Raw genomic sequence first — 17,720 nt, forward strand, 5'->3', positions numbered from 1 at the left:
GGATAGGCTATATCATATGGAAAGGTGCACAGCAGTTTTTTAAGAGTGTCCTTGGAAGACAGAGTTTGGGCAGACAGAAATTGTGTTATTTTCTGAGATGGGAACAGCGTGCGGGCACATTCAAAAACAACGAGTGGTCCAGTTTAGGTAAAGCATATATTCTGAAAGTAGTAGTAGTTGGGGCTCATGGGTAGTTTGAGATTTTATGGATGGTCTTCAAAGTTGGGATAAATAATCCCTATTTAATTCAATTGGCAGGAGGGAGTCACTGCAGAATTTTGAGCAGAGAAAGGAAGTGAGATTTATCTAGTGTCCAACAGGATGAACCAAAAGAAAGAAAAAGGAGACAGTGACAGAGATAAAGAAGTTTCACATTTGGCCAGGCGGGAGCTAGTGAGGCTTCATCCAGGCGGGCAGTAGTGGGATTAGTAAAATAAGGATAACATAAGAGATAATACCTGGTACCTAATAAGTATTCAATAAACAATAGTTAGTTGAAGGAAGGAGAGAAAGAAGGAAGGAATTTCAGAGGGAGATTGTTTAGAACGTGGTGGCTGAATGGATGTGAGGGACAAGAGATACTTACTGAATAAACAATCTAAATGTAGAACTGTCTTTATTTCATACATCATAGAGGCAGTGACAGCTTTCAGGAGATTTAGATCTTCATTGCTTTACTTCACTCAACCAGAGGAATAGCAAAATGGGGGAATTGCTTGCCCTGATGGTACTCACCATCTAATGCAGGTAGTCAGACAGCAAGCAGACAAGCAAGCAAATACGTCATATAGTGATGAGTATTAGGGGAAGAAATAAGGGCATCACCTGGGTACACAGGGAGCAAGGGGGTGAAGGAAGGCCTCCTTAATAATACAATGACATTTGAGCAGAGATCTAAGGAAAATGAGGGAGCCAGCCAAGGTGAGAGATAAGGAAAGAGCCTTCCAGACAGAAGGCAGAGCAAGTGTAAATATCCTGAAGAGGGATCAGGCAGACATGTCACTTCCAGACATACCAAGACCAGTGTGCCTGCAGCAGAGTGAATGAGGAGAGCAGGGTGGGAGATGAGCTTTCAGAGGCGAGGGTGATGGTGCAGAGTCAGTGAAGTAAGCAGACTGTGTCTGGGTCCACAGTGATGCTGGAGGAGAGAGTGTTGTGTGTATATGGTGGGAGGGCATGGGGAAGAATAGACAGATTGGCCAAAATCCCTAATGCAAATTAAAGCAGGTGGCCTACCCTTTTGTCCCCAAATTCCTGGGGGAAGTATGCAGATCAGCACTCTCAAGACCTTGGCTGCATGAGATATTTGATAACTAATTCATGAGCTAATTGCTCCTGCCAGAATTTTTTCAGGTTGCTGATTGTATTTCTCCAAAGATGAAAGGGCAGACTCTTGGCTGTTGTGTTGGGCAACTGCATGCACACTACACAAGGCTTTAAAGGCACCACCAGTGCCTACCTGCTGGTAAATCACAGTCCTCCTCTTCTCTGGCTGGGCTGCACAGAGTCCTGTGTGAGGCTGCTCCAAATTCGCCTGTTCTGTGTTTATAGTCTCAGCCTTCATTGGGCTTAAATTCTGTCTGCCAAGACCAAGCCAGTGCTGCTTAGAGAGTAACCCACAGGTGGTCACACTTCTCCCTCCTCTTGGAAAAGTGCTCTTCCAAAATGGGGGGGTGGGGGGTGGCTTTTTCTACCTGGGAGGCTTCCTTTACCTGCCCTTTTCCACCAGGTTTGACTTCCTAATCCACATAATCTCCTACCCGCACCAGTTTGTCTCAGTCTGCCTGTATCTAGTAGACCAGATATGAGGAGGACCCAGTCCCCTCCCTGTTACTCTTGGGAGCCCCTCCCCATTGCTAATAGGGCAGGACTTCCCTGCCCCTCCCTCACCAACCCCACAAGTCTTTTCTGTAGCATTTCATCAGCATTCTCTCCTTCCTTGTTTCCCCCAAGTGAGAATATTTTCCTGTATTTGATTCTCTTTAAATGTCAAAGGTCTCTCTTCTGAGGAAGTACATGTTGATGACTTATCATCTTCTCTTAAGGCAGTTGGCAACGGCTGAGCAGCAGCACTTCATCCCATTTGTCTCTGTGAGTGAGAACGTCTCTGCCAGGAGCTGAGATTGGGCTGGGGCCTGGTCTTTCTAAGAAGAGCAAAGTAACTTCTAGGCCAGTGTCTACAGTGTAGGCATTGAGCTTTTTGGGGACTGGATGCTTCTTCGAATGATCACCTGACACAGTACTTGCAGACATCCTCTTGATGGTTTGCTCATGCTGTCTTTCTTGGTCAGTTGATTGTAACTGACTATTCCCCTTAGTTAGACAGGAAAGCTGTCAGGATCTTTTCTACTGAGGAGGAGATGTAGGGAGCCACCTGCCTTTGGAAACTATGCAGAAGATAGACAGACATGAGTCTCCTCCCATCGAGGAGAGTAATGTGAGAGTCTAGTCCCACGTCTGCTCATTTTAAGATTGGGGGGCCACACCCTTATCTCAGGGACCCGAAAGACCCTCTTTTTCTTGGAAGATTAGAGTAAGGAATCATTAGGACAGAAGCTAAGATGACAGAATAAAGAGACTCCAAAATACAGTGCCTGAAACAAGAACTTTTATTTTCTCTTACAGAAAAATCCAGAGGCAGGTAGATGAGATGGCCTGAGGTGGCTCAGTGATACTCAGCATGAGGCTCCCATTTCTGGTCCCACAACAACTGTAGTTGTGGTCATCCCCCAGCCAGCAGTAAGGAAGAGAGGCCAGGGGAGCACACATCCATTTCTCTCTTAGGAGTATTACTAGAAGAGCACACATTACTTTTGATCACATCCTAGTGTCAGGAATGTAGTCACACAGAGTTGTGACGTAGCTGGGAAATGTAGACCCTAACTGGAGATTCAGTTGCTTAGCTAATAGTCTCAGAAGTTGTATTTTTAAAGTAGGGGAGGAGTCATATTGAAATGTAGCAATCTCCAGCACAGCACTGGCTCTCCCCTTCATCAGACATGTATTAAGGAGCTGCTGTAAGAGAAAAGTTATGTTTTAGAAGTGGTAGACATGTAAACAAACACGTGCAAATGTGTTTCAGTAGCTTTGACAACAATGTGACAGAAGACAGTGGGAGCCAAAGGACAGTGAATTCCACATGAAAGAGGGGTAGGGTGAGTCAGGAAAGACTTCCAAGAGGTGATACTTGAGCAAAGGTATTCTTTGGTTTTCTCTTTGTCTCAGTATTGTGACAGCAACCAAAATAGAACGCACCCACTGTCTTAGTTTGAGTTCTCCACTAGAGCAGAGGTGAATTAGCCTATTAGGACTTCTGTACAAGGTTCCACAAACTATGCAGCTGAAACAGAAATTTATTGTCTCATAGATGTGGGAGCTGGAAGTCTGAGATCATGGTATCAGCAGGGTTGGTTCCTTCTGAGGGGAGGACCTGTTCCAGACCTCTTTCCTTGGCTTGTAGATGGTTGTCTTCATGTTCACATGGCCTTCTCCCTGGATGTGTATATCTGTGTCAAAATTTCCCCTTTTATAGACAATAGTCATATTGGATTAGAGCCCACCTGAATGACCTCATCCTAACTAATTACATCTGCAATGATCCTGTTTCCAGATAATGTCACATTGTAAGGTACTGAGCATCAAGTCTTTGAGGTATGCATTGGATGGGAGGGGTTACAGTTTAGCTCATAACAAGAGGCTTTGAAGAAAATCTGAAGCAGAAAAGTGGAGAGCCTCCCACAGCGTGAGCTTGGGGTGAGACGTAGGCAACATGCACCGACCATCCACAGCTGGGATGAAAGCAGGAGGGTGAGGGGATTGCCAAACCTCTCGGGAAGGCAATTTCTTCAGAGATGCTTTATTCCCATACCACTTCCCTGACTGGACTATCTCTAACATGCTGGCCTTCCGGCGGAACTGGGAAAACAGACAGGGTTAATGTGGGTCTCCACAATACTGCCAGATACATAGTTTAGCCAACAGGTCAGTGACTGAGAATACCTTCAATGGGATTAAAAGCTTTCAAGATATTTCAAATAGTAACTACCTGCCATGACAGCCAGTAGGAGCAATAAGTTATTACAAACACCATCTTGCTGGCAAGTGAGTGGCTAAAGTCTCTCAATGCCCAATTAGCAAAGGCTAAAACTTAAAAAAAAAAGTATGTAGAGATTGAAAATCTGTGCTCAGTAGGGCCTCTTAAATATCGATTATAGCGGGTGAAGTAAATTTATTCACCAAATATGTTTTGAGTACCTACTGTGTGCCAAGTACTGGTCTAGGTGCACATTAGTGAAGAAACCCAAAAAATACTTGTCCTCTTGAAGCTTACATTCTAGATGCAGCTCATTACTCTCTGGCACTTAATTATGACTATCACTTAAATTATGAATACCCCATCAAAATCAACATTTCAGACAAGAAAAGGGTTAAAACCAATAAAATATCATAAAAGAAACAATTCAATTCATAAATAATACAATGGTGATATTTCAGTTTCAGATTTACGAGTGGTTTTTGTGATCCTTCACTACTTTTCTATGCTTTTCACATTTTCTTTAATAGGCATGTATTACTTTTATGTTGAAAAAAATTAAAGGATAATGGTGATATCCAAGAGGCTCCTTGTCTAGCCTGAAAGAGCTAGATGAGTTTTACAAAAAGTTTTCACAGCAGCCATATACTTTGGAATTAGACAACTTTGAGTTCCAAATCCGGCTCTGTCCTTGTATTAGCTGTGTGGCCTTGGATGGATCATATTGCTTTTCTAATTGCATTACAGTGTCATGATCTATAAAAATGGGTGTGATATGCCAATTTTGACCTCCCAGAGTTATTAAAGATAAAAATTAATATATATAAGCAAGCCTGAACTCATGATAGGTGTTCATGTGTTTTCTAGATTGAATTGGGAAAGGCCCACTAAGATTAAGCCTAGAGCTCTCATCCACTGCTGGTGGGAATCAAAAGTACTACTACTGCTTTGGAAAATAATTTGTCAGTTTCCTAAAAAGTTTAGCACACACCTAACATATATACCACCCATTCCACATTTAGAGATTTACCCAAGAAGAATGAAAACTTATGTCCAAACAAAGACTTGTGCACAAATGACCAGAGCAGCTCTATTTGTAACAGCTTCAAGCTGGAAATAACCTCAGTGTTCATCGCCAGGTGAATGGATAAACAAACTATGACATGTTCACACAATGCAATACTATGTAGCAGTAATGAGATATTAATACATGCTACAATATGGATGAATGGGAAAATAATTATGCTAAGTGAAAGAAACCATGCATAAAGTAGTACATACTATGTGATTTTATTTATAAAAAATTAGAGAAAATGCCAACTAATCTGTAGTGATAGAAAGCGATTCATTTATTCCTTTGGGGCAGGGTAGAGAATGGGAATGAGAAGTATTAAAGGATTAAAAAGTGTCGCCTGGAAACTTTTGGGGTGATGGATATGTTCACTATTTTGACTGAAGTTTTCGTGGATGTGCCAAAGATTATGAAATCATACACTTTAAATATGCGCAATTTATTATATGTCAATTTCCTCTTAATAAAAATGTTTTTTAAAAAGTCAATCCCAGCGCTTCCTTCCCAAAAGGAAGGAAAAATCTATCACTTTCTCAGTCAGTCTTAGATTCTCATAAAGAGAACAGTGAATTAGGTGAGCAGTCGATTGTGAGAATGCAGACAAGTATTTCTCCATGAGCTGTGAGGATGAATTCACAGCAGGGGAAGCGATTTAAATTCCTCAGCACAGCCAGTCTGAAGTTATTAAATTTTTAAAAAATGGTATGGATTTCTGTCCAGAGTCACAAGACAAAGCTTTGAGATAGGGGGCTACATTTTTTGCCTGTCAAGAACTGATGTAGCAAGCACAGAAATATAAAATGCCTCATCAAAAAATTAATGCCCCAATATCAGGAAGCTATTGTATCTGGGCAACAAATTTCAGATGATAAAGAGAGACACAAATGTAAACCATGCGTGTTGATTTCTTTTTTTAAGATAAAGCAGTGGTGACGGTGTTACAGTCAAAGAAGAATCTCTTTGCTTTTTTTGTTTGTTTTTTTTGTTTGTTTGTTTATGGAAAAGCTGAACTGGTTTTGCCTGGACTAACAGTGACAAATAATAAATCCCAGGCAGCAGCAAATGAATTTTAAGACCAAACTAAGGGATTAGATTAAGTGGATTAATATTCTTACAACCATATCAGAAAGAGGAAATTTGTACTGAAGGAATAAAAGATGTTTTTTTGTTTCAGTCTTGACTGGCACCAAACGATAAGTCCCAGAGCCCTAAGATAGAAGCAAACATTCTGTGTTAAATGTTGTTGGACATTTAAAAACATAGAGATGTTGTTCACTTGTGGGATGCTTTAGCATTATTTAAAATCACTTCAGATTCCTTTTTTACTTTTAAAACAACTCTGAAAAAAATTAGCATGTGTTGTCTCTATAATGTTGTCAAAGGATACTGGTTTTCTGGGTCATTTTAGAGTTGATACAGAATGGCTGCCCAAAGGCCAAGCCATGCAGTAAGTTCATTTTACTGCCAGCCAGGCTAAAGTGGTATATGAGAGGCTAGAATCATAGACCTTGAAAGAGATCCTTTAAGAGAGCTGAAGGGGACCTTGAAGAATATCCAGTAAAACGATGGAGTCCAAGAATGGCTCACCAATCACAGAAACAAGGCTATGTTTAGCCAAGCCCTATGAGTCCAGTGTTCAAAAGCTATATCATTGCACACTATTAAAAATTAGGGCAGGTTTTCAGAAAGGACTATGAGGCTATAGGAGAATATAAAACTTAAGAGAGAAGAGTAGAGAGGATAAGGCAATGGGTTTACTTTTCACAGATTTGACCTGCATACATAAACCCCAAGAGAAAGGAGAGTAACATTTATTGAGCACCTGCTGTTGTCTTGGCACATAGTAGAAGCCTAGATAATTAAGTTACCATGTGCTTCCCACAGAACACTTGCTGTGGGAATACACAAACAACTCTAAAGCGAGGTCTTAGGGAGAAGCACATAAATGTTAGGAGAAAAATACAAAGGATTCTATCTGGTGAGTTTCCCCAGAAGTATGGCTCATAGTTTGACATCCTTTCTCCGCTTCCCTCCTTCCCTTTTGCTAGGTATCCAAATTAGTTCCTTTACTCAAGCTGACCTGACTTCACAAAACATTCAGTATATCCATTCCAGTGAGTCCGAGAAACATTCAGATGCCTTCAGCTTTACACTGTCGGATGGAGTCAATGAGGTAGGTGAGGGACTCTATTCCCTCCTTGAATGGGTGTTGATTCAGAGCAGTCTTCTTTGAATGAAGTGTGCAGATTGACTGGTGCTTCAAGTGCTTCATTTTCCTCTGCTCTTTGCCAAGGACAGAAGCAGCTTCTGACAGCCCCTGGGACTCTTGCTCTAGATAACTCACTTTTGGGTTCCTGATCAGTCAGTCATGCCAGGAATGGTGTGAAAGGGGAAGTAAAGGGCACTTACCTTCTACTTGGGTGGGTACTAGAAACAGGTGTCCCACCTTTACTTTTCTGCCATTCTAGGTGACTCAGATTTTCCATATCACTATTCGCCCTGTGGATGATTCACTGCCCGTTGTAGAGAACTTGGGGATGCGGGTACAGGAGGGTGTGAGGAAGACCATCACAGAGTTTGAGCTCAAAGCAGTGGATGCAGACACAGAGGTAAGAGCAGGTTCTCTAGCTGAATGAGAAGCCGATCAATCTGGTAACAGATGGGAAGGCAGAGTGGTGAGGTTAGTACAAGTATCCTTGAAACCATAAGACACCGTGGCCTTCTGGAAAAGAGAAGCTAATATATTTGCAATCATACTGGTTTTAAACTCTCTCTGAAACCCTAAATACCTTCACTCTCTTCCCTGATTACATGTAACAATGCTTTTAACATGCTGGATTTTTATCATGAGTCATAGAAAATTAGGTAGATGACGTTTTACTCAATGTTTTTATTATTCCTCATTAGAGTGAACAAGGATTTTCAGCATCTATAAACTTTTCCCTTCTTTTTCCTCCATTCAGACTTCTCTGGATGACAACTAATTATTACAATTTGAGCATCCTCAAAGAACTAGGCTTTATACAGTGAAACAGGGCATGTACACATAGAACTTACTCTTATGATGCTTTCAGATAGAGGGACCTAACATTCTCACATGATTTAACTACCATAAAAGAGTACCACAGCATTTATTAATTAGTGCTATTTGTACCTGACCCTGTGTCAGCACTCATTCATTCATTTATTCATTCTTTCAGCAAATATTGATGACCTATTAGTGTCAGGCTCTGCTCTAGATGCTAAAGATGGACCTGTGAACAAAACATATAAAGTTCTCACTTTAGGGAGTTTTCAACCTTTGGTTAGGGGGCAGAAAATAAAGAAAGAACATACAATATTATGTCAGATGTGGTAAGTGCTATGAATGAAAATAAAGCAAGATGAAAGAGATAGAGATTTATAGACAGGAGCGGTCAGGGAAGGCTTCTCTGAGGAACAGAGATATGAAGAGAAAGAGTAAGCCCTGTAGTCATCTGAGAGCATTGGTCTCTGAGCAGAAGAACCAGAAGTTCAAAGGCCCTGTGGCCAGGTGTGTTTGGGACCTTTGAGTTACGACAAGAAGCCAAGAGGCTGGAATCCAGTGAACAAGCAGGAGAGGGAAAGAGTGGGCCCAGAGAGGAGTCCTAGGACCCGGTCACAGATGGCCTAATTGGCCCAGGTCAGGCATCTACATTTTATTCTAAGTTGGTGAGAAGTCATTGGAAAGTATCGAGCGGGGTGTCTACCATTTTTATTTTTCCTTCTATGTATCACCTTAGAAATAGCAGTTAGAAATGGGAAATTAACTTCTGTTCTGATGCATATGGGATTCTGTATATGAGTTTTGGGAAAGCGGGGGAAAATGGATTGAAAGAAAAGGAATAGTTTTAGAAGGTCTAGCTTCTATCATCCTGATAGAGGTTAAAGATTCATATTTTCCTCTATGACCCTCTATGCACAAATTTAATTGTCTTAGTCTTACAACTGAAGGCAGCAGAATATAAGTTTAATTGCAGTAACCAATATAATTTATCTCCTTAACTTTATTTTTGGTATTTATAAAGAAAATGTATTTCTTATTTTATAGATATCTTTAGGTTTCGCTACCCTCGACTACCTGTTGGCCATCACTCGCGCATCTGGTTTCTCTTTTGAACTTCCCTTCTCTTCTTGTTTTTTTTTTTTAAACCTCCCTGACAGGCTGAGTCTGTCACATTCACCATCGTGCAGCCTCCACGCCACGGCACCATCGAGCGGACCACCAATGGGCAGCATTTCCGGCACACGTCCACCTTCACTATGGAAGACATCTACCAGCACCGGGTCAGCTACAGCCACGACGGCAGCAACTCCCTCAAAGACCGGTTCACCTTTATCGTTGCTGATGGAACGAATCCCTTCTTTATTATTGAGGAAGGAGGGAAAGAGGTGAGAAGTAAAAATGATGAGAAAGTGGCACAGGAAGGCATGCCAGAGGTTGTCCAGGGGCACAGCATGCCAGCTTTTAGGCCCAGGTTAGCATCGTTTGAATTAGTGTTCTGTCACTAATGAATTGGCCTTGCGCAAATTTCTTAACTTCCATAAGCCTCAGCTTTTCATCTGTAAAATGGATACAATAATAATCCCCAGCTCCAATCAGTCAAAACATCAAAGGAGGTAATTCTCATAAAGTAACACTATAGGCAAATCAAGTGCTTTCAATAGAAGCTGACAGTTGTTTTTATTACTGCTATTATTTCTTCTTTCCTTTTCACCCACCTTTTACTCCTTTAATTTTCTGTCTTTTTTTTTTTCAATAATATCATATGGTTCTATATTATCTTTCTCTTTTATATGTCCTCTTTGTCAGCCAGTTTCTCAGTTTCATGAAGAATAACAGTGGTTAAAAGTATGGCGTTTGCATCCAAAAGATACTGATTTAAATTCTAGCTCTGTCACTGGTTGAATGTCTTTGTAAGTCATTTAACCTTTCTAAGCCTCAGCTTCCCTTTCTGTAAAATGGGATGATATCTACCCTTGCAATGTACATAAAGAACTTAGCCTAGTCCTTTCCATGAGAAACACAGGGAACATCCAATAAACTGTGATTGTAAGCACCATCTCTATCATCATTTTAGGACCAGCATGTGAAACAGGTAAAGATGCTCTTCTCTTGAGGTCATGCAATCATTAAGCTTTACTTCCTTAAGAGAATTGTTCCTTTCTGATATCAAGCTGTCTGGAAGAAACATTAAGACAGTCCCTTCACTACCTCCCCAGCCATTTTTACTCATTCCTTAGCCAGGTCTCTTGCAGTCCCATAAGCCTCCCCTGGGAGTAACTGCAACTCTGGAAAAATATAGCCCCGTGGACACTCCTACATCTCACACATCCGTGTCTGACTCGGCAGAAGCGGTTTTGGTGAGCTACATAATCACACGCTACCATACTTCCAGGATAACAAAAAGATCAGCCTCTCAGTCTCTCAGCCTCTCAGAGTTCCTTTTCTACTTTGTCGATGAATGGGAATGATTCCTTTCTGGAAGAAATATCCTTCTGCTTCCTTTAGAGACAGACAGCCTGTGAGAAGGTCATTTCTCAGTTGGCCAAAATGTCAGTTTAATGGCTCTTGGGAATTCCTTGCCATTTCGGTATCTGCACGCATCACCACCTGGCAGCTCATAGCTTTGATTTTTTCTCTCACAGACTGTAGCTGCCTCCCCACCTCCCCCCACACCAGTTAGTTTGACTTTCAGAAAGAAAAAAAGATTTCAGGGTAAATCAGCAAGAAGGCTACTTCTCTGATAAACATAAAAGGTCACATCAGGTCTCCAGAGAGACCATGTTATTTTAAAAATGAAAATTATTTAGAAGGAAGGTTGTAGAAGATTGAAAATCCAGCATCTCCTGCCCTGTGTGCCACCGTGCCTTATCCTCTCAGAGACAGTGAGGTGTTGGGTCACACACACTCACATGTAAGTGCACGAGTATCTGTATGAAAATGAAATTATAAACCAAAATTTCTTTTTACTGTTCCCCATAACACTTTTATTCTTGATTTCTTTTGCCCCTTTCCCCCATATGGACAGTTCTCTCTCTCTCGCTCTCAAAAAAAAAAAAAAAAAAAAAGGAAGGAGAAAAGGAAGAAGAAGAAAAAAAACATCTCTCCCCATGAAATCTCTTTTCACATCTGGCAGAATCCCAATTGGAGACTTCGACATTAACATTTTAATGATGATTTTTGTCTGCCTCTCAGGAAAATTTTAACAAGACTTATTGAAAGGAAAATGTTTTGTTTATTGTTTCACCTCAGGGAAATATTGAACTCAACTAAGGAATGCATAGGTGTGTGAAAGTTAACTTCTGTAGCAGGTGAAATTCCAGCAGCAGTACCACTCGTTTCCTACTTTTCTTCTCATATTGTTCCCACTTTATCAATCAGCATTCTCCCTTAAGCCTCATGCCAAGCGATGATAAGTGATGGAAACTGGCTCAGTTGCCCATTTTCTGAAGTGACAACTGATTTCCGGAACTCCAGCTTTGTAAGTCCTGTACCATGCATGTTTCAGATGTCTGTGAATGATGAGTTTTCTTTTTTGGCTGTCTCCACAGATTATGACAGCAGCACCTCAGCAGTTCCAAGTAGACATCCTCCCGGTAGATGATGGCACCCCTAGAATTGTTACAAACCTCGGGCTCCAATGGCTAGAGTATATGGATGGCAAGGTAAGGCCTTTCCAACTGCCACATCCCTATTAACCAGCTTGGGCAACAGCCTTATTCAAAACAATAACTTATGACTAGAACTCCAGCTAAATGCATGTTTATCTCTCAAGTGGGCTGATTTTCCTAAAGTTGGCGAGCTCCATGAGTTTAAATAAAATTGTATATAGTTTAAAATGTTCTTACAAAATGACTTCCAAAATACGGTAGCTCAAGCAAAATAAAAGCTTACATTTTTTTCTCACATATAAGGTTGAAGTAAGTAGGCAGTCTAAGGCTCTACATGACCATTCAGAGATGGCAGATTCCTTCTACTGTATTGTTCTGCCATCACTGGTTGTTGCTGTTGGCCGTAGCCAGATCTCTTCAGCTGTTCATCAGTATTCCAGCCCATGGGAAGAGGAAAACAGAGAAGTAGAGGCCAAGGAATTTCATTTTAAGCAAGCAATATAGAAATTAAACATCATTTACACTCATATTCTTTCAGCAAGAAATCAGTCATGTCGCCGCATCTGCCGCATGGGGAATTAGGGAGTAGAGTCTGTAGCTGGGGCTCAGCTAAAAGTTTGTTAACTAGAAGGGGAGGATGGATTTTGGGAAACATACGGAATGTGCCATAAATTGAAAGGAAGTATTTTTGAAGGTGAGTATCCTCAGAGGAATTCTACTTTAGAAATTTTTTTCTCCTTCTCCTAAATCTCAATTTGGTCATTTTAAGACATGCCATGATTCTCATCTGGTAACATGTCAAGCATTAAATCCCCATCTCCACCCGGACACCCACAGTTCTTTATTTAGTTTTGGGAACTCACTTCTTACCTTTGTGTGCAGTGTCCCCTCTAAGCTGTGGATTTCTAATCTCCAGGGAGGTGATTAGGTGGTCATACAGGCATACCTCAGAGGTACTGGTTCGGTTTCAGAGCACCACAATAAGCGAGTACCGCAGTAAAGAGAGTTGTAGTATTTTTGCTGGGAACGGTCTCGTTTTCAGTTTGTGAAAAACATCGGTGAAGCGCAATAAAATGAGGTGCGCCTGTAAACGTAGCTGTTGTGCTGTAGATTTCCACTGAACTAATTGGGATTTTCAAAATATGTGAAACAAAATTAGTACAAATTCCTCTTAGGCCCTACTTTATTTTTTCTTCATATTCAGAACCATCATCGCATTCTCTTCTCAACACTCTCCTGTTGGTTTTTTACTTCACATTCCTACTCTACTGTGGGAACTGTTTCCAAAGTCACCAATGACCTCTATTTTTGCCAGATTCAATGGTCACTTACATGTCCTTATTTTAATAAAGCTAATAACATTTAATACTGTCGACCACCCCTTTTTTTCCTCAAACCTTTGTTCACACTAAATATTTGTTTAATGAACTAATTAATTAATTAAAATTTAGCCAGTGTATTTGAGCAATATTGGGGTATCATATATTTATCTTAATTGCAAGCGTGCAGCTGGCTCCTATAGGTATAAAGTGGCCGTCTTCCCTGTACTGTATTATTCTTTCAAAGTTCCAACCTCCTTTAAAGGCCAAATTCAAATTCCACCACTTCAAAACCCTCCTTCCCCAGTTCAGATGGAATTAATATTTCCCACTTCCAAAAAGTGTATAGCACTCTTTTGGTATCTCCTGTTATAACTCTTGCCACAAATACCTGGCTCATGAGACTTTCTTTCCCAGTGAAGTGTGAACACATCAAAGGCAGAGTCTGGGATGTTTTCTATCTTTATAGCCTCTTCAATATTGACAGCATTTTCCACGCACCAAATGCACTCAGTAAATCATTCTTGAACTGAATTAAATCTGAGTCATAGGGTCTTGTTCTTATTTTATTCCCATCTCAGGAATTAAATATAATGGGTTTCTATTCCAGGCAACCAACCTGATCACCAAGAAGGAACTGCTGACCGTGGACCCAGATACGGACGATGTGCAGCTTGTTTATGAGATAACGACAGGCCCCAACCATGGCTATGTGGAGAACAAGCTGCGGCCAGGCAGAGCTGCTGTGACTTTTACACAGGGTGGGGACTCGGGGAAGGGAGAAATGGGAGGAATCTATTCTAACACCACTCTCTGTACCTCTCTGATGTTCTTACAACCACTTCTAGCATCTTAGCCCAAAGTAGCCTATTTGAAAACAAATGGATCTTTCAGTGTCTAACCATTCTACTTCAGAATTTTCCTTCTCCTGATTTGATTTCCTGTTACTCTGAATTATGACCAAAAAAATTCATCTTTACTATGTTTCCTTAGCTCCCAAATTGCTTTAGGTTTTGGCCAGGTTTTTTAGAAGGGATCATGTGATAGTGTTTGTTTTTTTTTAAAAAAAAAACAAAAAACAAAAAGCCACCAGACTTTATGAAAGATCTGTGATCCTGTGCGGTTTACTTTTTGTTCTCTAAGGGTTATGGATTTTTTTTTTTAAGTTTTCAGCAAAGAAATTAAAATCAATATAGGTAGATTTCTCAACAGAACTGTTTTCCTGTTTTAAGTCATATCAAGCAGACTACTTTGTCGTTTAGATTTTTACAGCCTTTTCAGAATCTTCTAGACGTCTTTTGAGACTAGACCTGATTGGGAGGAGTCTGCCAAGCTACATCTTAATGATTCTTGTACCATAGTTCCTTTTTCTCCCTGTTCTCAGTCTTGCGTGCTCTCCTACCCCATTTTTTCTGTGCCTTGTGTATGGGCCGTTTTAATGCCACCTCAGATTTTCTTAGTAGCATGTACCTTCCAAAAAGCCTTGTTTAAAAGGGGGTAGTGTGGGCATGAGCATATATACACAGAGGATGGGGTCAAAGACTTTTCTGTCAGTTCTCAGATTTGCCTCTATCATTCATAGACATTTATTAAAGTGCTTTTTTTGCTAAGACCCTGGAATTCTCATTTTACTACAATGTAAGGGTATTTCCTGTACATAAAAACAGGCCTTTTGTCACACATGACTACAGGATCTTATTTTCAAATCTGGCAGAAACATTTATTTTTAAGACTACTATCTTTTTTTGTTTTGGGGAAAACAAGTTCTGTCTGTGACCCATTAAAAGAATAAACTGGGTATTTTCTGTGTGGGAAACTCTGAGGCTGTTTTTGTAACCAGGGGCTAATTCACAGTATCTTTTTTCTCACAGAGGATGTGAACTTGGGGTTGATTCGTTACGTGTTGCATGAGGAGAAGACCAATGAGATGACGGACCATTTTCAGTTTCTGGTGAAAGACGGTGAACCCAGTGTGGTCAGCAACGGTGTCTTTCATATCCAGTGGTCTCTCATCAGCTTTAAATATACCAGGTACAATTGTTACTGTGTGTGTTCGTTCTTGAGAAAGGAATCAGGCAAGCTGAAGAAACAAGGAGGAAGCACCCTGTGGGTCAGCTCTAGTCATCGGATGATGCTGGTGGTGATAACGATAATAAAAATAACAATCATACCAAATATTTCTTGAATACTATATGTACCAGGCACTGTACTAGGTACTGACCTACGTCATCTTGTTTAATACTTACAATTATGAGATGAATATTATTGTTGCCCCTGCAACAACAAAGCCATAGAGACAGAAAGAAGTTAAGTAACTTATCCAGAGTCTATAACTAATCAGTAGTAAAACCAGGATTTAAACCATTGTGCTCTACTGCCTCTCCTGCAAGTATTTTTGCTTGTCTTCCTGTTTTAAAAGATATTCCAGTAGAACTGACAGAAAAAAATGAACATTCAAGTTCTGCAAATAATCACTGGCCCACAATAACACCATCTTTACCTTACATCTACATTCTCCCTCTTCTCAAGTTCATAATCTCTCCCTAGCTCTTTTGGTATTCATAGGATTATATATCTTTTGGTACAAGCACATAGCTTAACTCAGATACCTCTATAAGATATTTCTCAGTCTGTTGGAGAGTTGAAGAGGCAAACACAGAGATACTGGCAAAGATGATTTTATAGGTTAAGCTATAACTAGGACTATAATTTTTGTGGGGGAAAGAATTCTTTAAATTTATATTTCAGAGACTTACTATTCTAAGAAATTAACTTCATGATAAATCAGATGAAAATTGGAACTTGGGGTAAAAAAGGAAAAAATGTACAAATTTGATTTCATGTGCCCCAGATGTAGGCTATTCCACTCTTATTCACACACACTTGGAGAATTAGTGGAAAACCAGCATCAACTTCTATACGTGTAATGTTTGCTGTTATTTACCTCTTTGTGTATGTCCTTTAAAATTAAAGTAATTGAATAAAACCAACCACATCTTCTGGAAAACCTCTAATGTTTAATGGACTATGTAGTGCAGAGGGCCTCAAAGCTAGCATTGAGGACTAACCTCTCAGAGGCACTCAGTCTGCAACCCTCACAGCAATAAGACACAGCCCTGGTCCGATAGCCATCCTCAGTGATGAGAAACAAAGCCCAGCTTAGACGCCACTCACTTATGGCCTTCCTAAACCTGGATATGTATTGTGAATTAACAGTACATGGATAATTCACCTCCTGCTTTGCAAAAGCAATACAAATTCCTAGCAGCAAGCTAAGTTCTTAGTCCATTCTGGCTACTATAATAGAATACTGTAGACTCGGTGGCTTATAAACAACAGGAATTTATTTCTACAGTTCTGGAGGCTGGGAAGTCCAAGATCAGGGTGCTGGCAGATCCAAAGTTAGGTGAGAACCTGCTTCCTGGTTCATAGACAGCTGTCTTCTCAACGTAAACTGACAGGGCAGAAGAATGAGAGACTAATCCAAAGGCAACTAATCCAATTTATGAGGGCTCCACTCTCATGACCTAATTGCCTCCCAAAGGTTGAACCTCTAATATCATTACATTGAGGGTTAGGATTTCAACATATGAATTTTGGGGGAGCAGGGGAAATATTCAGTCTATAGCACTCTGTCACTCTGTTGCCATAAAGCTCCATTTGTCTAAACACCTTTGTTACCTAGGCCTAATTCTCATTCTCTCACTTTTGGCACTGCCTTTTTCTACACACATTACCCACTTCCCGTAGATCTGGTCCAGTCAGCTCCCACCTGAGCTAAGACAGTAATTGCTTCCCAGCCGGTTTTCTTCCCTTAGAACCCTCTGGCCTATCTTGATTACTCTACCGCACTAAGGGCAGATTGTCATTTCTCCATCTTCTGAAAAATGAAGTTCGTGGCTCTTTTGTGCTACCAATCTTCTGAATGACTTTCCGCCCTCTCTGAAAGTGAGGCACATACCACTCTGCATTTACCGCTTCCTTGGCCACTTGGTGCTGTTACTGTCCCAGGTGAACATGTTCCCTCAATTTACAACCCAGCTCCTTAAAGAACCAAACTTCCTCTTCTCTGAAATGCCTCACACCGCTAACCAACCGAAAGAGAGTGGCGTGAAACAAGGGGAATCTTCACAGCCCAGGGGCAGGATTTTAGAGACTGACTTTTTGTGCGCTTCTAGCTACAACGTCAGTGAGAAGGCGGGGTCTGTCAGCGTCACAGTGCAAAGGACTGGGAACCTGAACCAGTATGCCATCGTCCTGTGTCGCACTGAGCAAGGCACTGCCAGCTCCAGCTCCAGGCTCAGCCCCCAACCTGGGCAACAGGACTTTGTGGAGTATGCTGGCCAGGTGAGTGGGCAAGGGGGCCTCTGATTCTTGAACTGCCTACAAGGGCTGTGACATGGTAGTAGGCTACTTTGGCACCTTCCCACTTCTTTTTACCCCACCTCCCTTTTCTTTGACATCCTTCCTCAAGTAATTTTCCCATGTTCCATTTCCACAGTGCTTTGTTCTTCACAGTCTGTCTAATCTCCACTGATGTTTTAACTGCTAAAGCTTAACTTATTGTCTAGCTTCTCAGTCTTTCAATTTTGCTTTATGACCCCTCCTTCCCACCCCCCCCCCCCCAAAAAAAAAGCTCTCCAAGGCATCATGTTCTACACTC

The 17,720-nt window shown here is 41.0% G+C and overlaps 1 protein-coding gene across 5 annotated transcripts in view; it reads left to right on the plus strand.

Annotated features, from left to right (window-relative positions):
- FRAS1 (Fraser extracellular matrix complex subunit 1) overlaps nt 1-17,720 on the plus strand; it is a 409,779-nt gene that overhangs the window by 340,018 nt on the left and 52,041 nt on the right. For all 5 annotated transcript variants that reach the window (XM_039845532.1, XM_039845530.1, XM_039845531.1 and 2 more), the window contains 7 exons: nt 7,154-7,278; nt 7,574-7,714; nt 9,288-9,515; nt 11,679-11,792; nt 13,668-13,818; nt 14,929-15,088; nt 17,236-17,404. In XM_039845532.1, coding sequence (XP_039701466.1) covers nt 7,154-7,278; nt 7,574-7,714; nt 9,288-9,515; nt 11,679-11,792; nt 13,668-13,818; nt 14,929-15,088; nt 17,236-17,404 — 1,088 coding nt within the window. The remainder of the gene's footprint in view (nt 1-7,153; nt 7,279-7,573; nt 7,715-9,287; nt 9,516-11,678; nt 11,793-13,667; nt 13,819-14,928; nt 15,089-17,235; nt 17,405-17,720) is intronic.

This window comes from Pteropus medius, unplaced genomic scaffold, assembly GCF_902729225.1.
Source record: "Pteropus medius unplaced genomic scaffold, Ma_sr-lr_union100, whole genome shotgun sequence".
NCBI lineage: Eukaryota > Metazoa > Chordata > Mammalia > Chiroptera > Pteropodidae > Pteropus > Pteropus medius.